The following is a 6,032-nucleotide window of genomic DNA, read 5'->3' as shown; positions in this document are numbered from 1 at the left end:
TTACATGTGCTTGTTGCACAGGGCTCCAACGGTAGGTCCTTTGCTCACTTGTGTGCAGGGGATTTCAAGGACTTAACTGCCAAGCGCCTACAGTAGATATTATTAGTGTCATTTGTCTACTCATGGACTACAGAGACACCATGTCAGTAGCGTAGTCGATGGTAGGATTCTGAAAGAAGGTAAGATAACTTTTATACTTCATTACTGTGCATTCTGTCAATAATGCACATTCATAATGAAGAGGTGTAAATATTGTCGAAGAGCAGGTTGCTTTTTTGTGCATTAACACAAGTTTATTGGTATTTCTAACTGCATACATTTTTACAAAACGTTTCAAATGCTGCGGTTTTAAAATGTAAAAGTTATGCAGTTGTGATTTAAACTTGATAGCATTCGATAACTTCTTCTAGACACAATTCACTTAACATTTTCCTTAGACTCACTTATTATTTATTTATTATGAATTATTGTTAAATCAATTTTGGTTGCTTCCTATATTTTTCCAATGTTTTTGCAACAAAACATAGCCTGCATGTATAGTGACTATGTTCGATCCTTATTATGTATTTTATACTAAGAGTATAACTTGGCGAAGCTTTTGGATTAGGAAAAGATACTAAGCTTAAGTGTTTTTGTTACATCTTGTTTCTTTTCTCTCATTCCTTTACAGACAAAGATGTGAGTTTGTTATGCTTTTGTGTAAACAATACAATCAGCCTCACCGAAGGATACGGCCCTCACGCTTCGCACAAGTCTGCTCCATCACAGAACAACAACTCTGTACAACTGCTCTGCTTTTTCTAACTTGGAAAGCAACATAGTGTCTCAAAAGGCTCGGATGCATTTGTCAATGGATACGCTCGGAATTGTGGACGATAGTTGCCTGGACAACTATGACATGGCCAAAGGTGCTGGATCAAGCAATGGTGGCAGGGTCCACAGTATTGATGTCATACTGGGATTCACTAAAGACCAGGACCCTTTACTCCATTCTGTAGGTGATGATGACGGCCAAAAAGCCAATGGAGAAAACCCACAGCATCCTCAGAAGCAGATCCCGTCGGACCCCTATAGGCACCTTTCAGAATTGGGTGACAGCTCCCAAAACTCTTCCTACCATGGTGAGTCTTTTGAGGAAAGAAGCGATCAGGCACGAACGCTCTCAAATATTTCTTTAGATCACTTTGGGGATTTTCTGCTCAACTGTATACAAATTGGAAATAGGGCTGTATTATCAAAAAGCGTGTTGTTTGTGTCTCGCATGTCAAGTTTCAAACGCAATACCCCCACATGGTACATTCCCCCACTACAGGCGTTTGTTCAGTATGGACATCTGGATCGGCCTTGTTGGAAATACAACCAAAATACAGTTCGAGGTGAAGAAGCCAGTGATATAAACCTGATGCCAGACATCACTACCTATTGCTAATCAGCTAAACTGGAACGTTATAAATTATGTTTTTTTTGTACATACATACGTTTTTTATTAACTTTTGATGAAACAACACCTGTATCTTAAAACAAATGAAACCATGTGATCGATATGATCCATTCAAATGCTTTGAACCTATTCACCGGCTGTAAGCTTAAAGCTATCAAATACAATATTTCTATATCCCATGTAATAATTTACTGACATGATGAAGCAGATATATACTTTAAAAATCAATAAAAAGACCACTTGGCAAACCCTGGAAAAAGTTTAAAAAAAACAACAACACCTGAAAGGTTCTGTATAACACTTCCAATAGCAACACATATTTTCTCTCAGTTGCCATGAGTAAATGTGGCCATCTGTTACTTTGTTAACATTAAAAAGGTAATGTGCACCCTGTGTACATCTGAAAACAGCAGATTTGTAATAACCTAGAAGCAGTAATTCACTGTCTGAAATAAGCTTCTTAGGCAACGTTTATTTCTCAAAAGCCAACATTTTGAATGGAAAAATGACATGAAAAAATACTATAGCTGCAACTGATGTGAACAGTACAGTAGCCACAACAGATAAAATCCAGTGGGTGAGCTACACCAGATTAATTCTGACCAGGAGCACAAAGGAATGGATAGAAGAGTACATTACAAGAAGCGATTTCTGTGTCTTTGGTTGTTTTGTTCACTTCTGATAAGCTATATACAGTAGGTCTCATAGTCCCAGTGGTAACTTTGCCTTGGACATCACACTCGCTGAAAAATCAGTAAATAAATGTATTCATTAAATGAACATGCCCGTCTCTATTAGACAAGAGAGGCCAATACCTAATATCTACATGTTTCCTCTTAGATGGTGTTAAAGGCTTTAAAGGATAGAGGGACAAGGGTGGTGCCTGCTTAGGGGAACCCTGTATTGTCTGCCTTAGGGTAGGTAGTGATATTTAGGGAGTAGGACATGACATGATTCTGGTTATGGTTTGATGAAAGATGACCTGAAGACTGGAATGTTGATACGCAAATGATCTACAAAGATGTCTGTATAATCAGGAGCCTCCATTCTCTGTAGGGACACATTTTTTATACTTATTTATCTGCAAGATTTGCATCTCCCATTATGGCATTAACTTATTGTGGCTATTAAAGGCAAAAATCCCAGTCATACCCATGTCATGTTGCACCATTTAATACAATGCTTTTAAGAAATTCAAGTGCCTTGAACACAAAGCTCTTTTTGAACAGACTACATTTTTTCTAACTAACAATCTGTTGACAATATTCTCTTACAATTTGGTATGATTAACCGGGTGCATCACACACATAGTTTACTTGCTTCAAATCAATTTTTTTAAAAGACGGAATCTGGACTTTGACAGTTTAAATCCCTTGTTAGATTAGAGGAGGCGGGGATTTGCAGGTTTAACTGGTAGCATCTGTTACTATGGGATTACTGAGAGGGAAGAATTCAGTGAAAGATGTGATATTATTTCGACTTGCCAAACCCCTGGTGTCCATTAAGCTGTTTTATCATGAGAAGAGTTAAGATTTCACTTTTTAAACAGGCTGCATGTTACAATGTGATATTCGAAGGTTGATAATGAGTTTTTTTATTCTTGGGACATATTTTTGTCTTCAAACAAGAAAAGACAAGTATTACGAATTCATTATTTATTTGATATCAAATAAACGAAGGAGTAGTCTCCGGGATGGATGAAAAACCTTTTTTGGAAAGGGCGTGTAAAATGATCCATGCTCATTCAGATATTGCATTGCTAACTATGTTTCTGCCTTTGGATGTTTATAAAAAAACAACTTTTTTAAATTTGTAATCTGAGTTTTGAGGTGTAAACTGTTAAATATTTACCGATATGTTATTACTACTGACTTGTCCCTAAAATGATGAACTGGCTACAAATCTTACTATTCGTATTTTGTCCTTAATTTTAGAATCAGACCTTTTCTCCGCTGACAAATGTGATGAAGAAATGAGCAGTCTGCAGAAGGAAGAGGATGTTGCTGAAGGGTCTCCAGAGGCCATTACAGAGGATGAGCGCACTAAAAAGAAACACAGAAGAAACCGTACTACCTTCACCACCTATCAGCTTCATGAGCTGGAGCGAGCATTCGAGAAGTCCCACTACCCAGACGTCTATAGTCGGGAGGAGTTGGCAATGAAGGTTAACTTGCCAGAGGTTCGAGTTCAGGTAACTAAGTGATATCCAAATAGTTTCCTGTGGTCTTGGTACATGGCCTGTGCTTTGCTGAGCAGATAATTTATAATGTAATTCTTGTATCATTTGTTTGGATATTTCCTTTTACACAAAAAGAGTAGAAAAATAGTTGTCCATTTTAGGAATGATGGAGATTTATCTAGAACACTTCTATGAGCCATTACCCTATCCTCAAATTAGGTTTTGCTAAGGTTATCTAAATATCTCAATCTCAATCTTTATTTATTTATTTATATAGCACATTTAAAACAACCTTCAGTTGACCAAAGTGCTGTACAGGCAATAAATATTAAATAACACAATGGGAGTACAATAATAAAACAATAATTAAAAACATGATAAAAAGCACAATAACTAGAAAAATATATTAAAAAAAACACATACAAATGTAAAAATGTAATGTTCAACTAGTATTAAAATATGATCAAATCTACTGTTTGTTGCTAAAGTTAATTTCAAAGTTTCTGCAATACTATACCACCTTTAGGAGGTACATAGCCCAGTATGTGAAATATTTAGTATTTTTCTGAAGTTTAATGCTATTGAAGCCTGTTCTCATAGAATCTATTCAATTTCCATGGTCTAGGTGTGGTTCCAAAACCGGAGAGCCAAGTGGAGACGACAAGAAAAGATGGATACTAGCACCATGAAGCTTCACGACTCACCCATGCTATCCTTCAATCGTCCTCCGATGCCTCCCAGTGTGGGGCCAATGTCCAACCCGATGCCCCTAGATCCCTGGCTGACCTCACCCATGTCCAGTGCCACACCCATGCATACCATCCCAGGGTTCATGGGTTCACCGCAGGGCCTGCAGCAGGCCTATTCAAGCCACAGCTTCCTCAACACCCCACCTGGTATGGTCCAAGGTATGCAGCCAATGGGCCCTCCCCCCTACCAGTGCCCGCCCAGCTTCAACGATAAATACCCGATGGAGGACGACAGGAGTTCCAGCATCGCAGCACTCAGGATGAAGGCCAAAGAGCACCTTCAGTCAATGGATAAAACCTGGCAGCACATGTGATCATGAGGCCCTTTGGAAGGATTTTTGAGCTGTTTCCCGTGAATGTTTACAAACTTATTTTTCACTGATCATTTCCTGTATCTATGACGACGATACATGGCACCAAAGGAGTCAGACATAATTTCACTGATGCTAATAAGCAATTCTAAAAAAAAGAAATCATGATTGATTCTCTGAGGGCCCTTTTTTGATTTAGCTCGAACGTTTTTGGAAGTGACTCTTATTTAGAGAAAATCCTCAATATGAATGTTTTTACACTTTGGTTTGAACATTTTCCTGCTCTCCTGAGAGAATATCTTTGTGGAGCTAACTGAGCTCTGTGCTTTGGGCATTTTCTGGTATCTAGATCCTAGAACTAGACACTTTTAGTATACAGGTGGATGGTTCAAAGAGGGGTTTCTCTGTGTATGTCTTTCGGTTGGGTTTTCTCCATGATATTCAAACTATTTAAAAAAACGTCTATAGGCTGTCCAGCATATTCTACTATATTTTCAGGTCATTTGAAAGTTGGCAGACAATTTTATTCAAATCAATTCTCCCACTTAATTCTATTAAGCGATATGCGTGTGTTTGATTTAAATCATTAAACTGGCCTTTTGAAGAGCATTGAGCCCTGATGGGGTAGGTTATCGGAAGTCACAGAGCGTAATCTGGCTCAGAAGCTAATTTAGACAGACAAGCATACCTCTTAACACCTAATTACTGCTTTTAAAGCGATTAACCCCGGATTCTCAGCCATAGACAAAATGCCCTCAGTTGCCCCTGAAAAAACCTTTTTCAAGACCTGATTATCTTTGCCCCTCCCCTCAAACTTGACAATGTATATATTTTTTATTTACCGATACGGCACAACATATTGATGTTGTTTTTTGTTATGCCCTGTCTTAATCTTCATCTTATTTGTAAAGGATGCTTTTCATTGCATTGTTGACAAAATATTCCCTAAAGACAGGTGGATTATGAGTGAGAGAGTTAATAGGTGCTGGCAGCCTCTCTTACCATTGGATGTAGCACTGTTTTATGTAACTGTTGGACCGCAACAAGAAGGAAATTACGTTACATTAACCTTTATCAGAGACGTATGGCAATGATAATATTGCTTGTGTGTTTTACACAGTACAGTATGTTGGCATTTGGTGCGTGTGCATTAAAATAAAGCAAAAAGGTGCTTTATAGTAAATAATTTCCTCTCTGGCTTTGGAAAGGCAATAAAAACATGCAATTAAATGGAATCAATGGAAGAACAACTTGCAATGCATTTTACCAATGCTGTTCACTATTTGGAAAAATAAGGTGGTATCAAGTTTTATCTAATGTGAAATGAAAAGATGTGTACACCCCAATGAAGT

The 6,032-nt window shown here is 37.9% G+C and overlaps 1 protein-coding gene across 1 annotated transcript; it reads left to right on the top strand.

Moving 5' to 3' along the window:
* Nucleotides 1-838: 838 nt before the first annotated feature.
* On the top strand, nt 839-4,683 carry LOC117500337 (retinal homeobox protein Rx2-like). The gene is made up of 3 exons (XM_034153177.1): nt 839-1,121; nt 3,376-3,632; nt 4,246-4,683. The coding sequence occupies exons 1-3, from the start codon at nt 839-841 to the stop codon at nt 4,681-4,683; spliced, it is 978 nt and encodes a 325-aa protein (XP_034009068.1).
* Nucleotides 4,684-6,032: the final 1,349 nt, after the last annotated feature.

This window comes from Trematomus bernacchii, unplaced genomic scaffold, assembly GCF_902827165.1.
Source record: "Trematomus bernacchii unplaced genomic scaffold, fTreBer1.1, whole genome shotgun sequence".
Taxonomy (NCBI): domain Eukaryota; kingdom Metazoa; phylum Chordata; class Actinopteri; order Perciformes; family Nototheniidae; genus Trematomus; species Trematomus bernacchii.
Note: the sequence above shows the minus strand (reverse complement) of the source record. Positions and strands in the feature narration are given on the sequence as shown.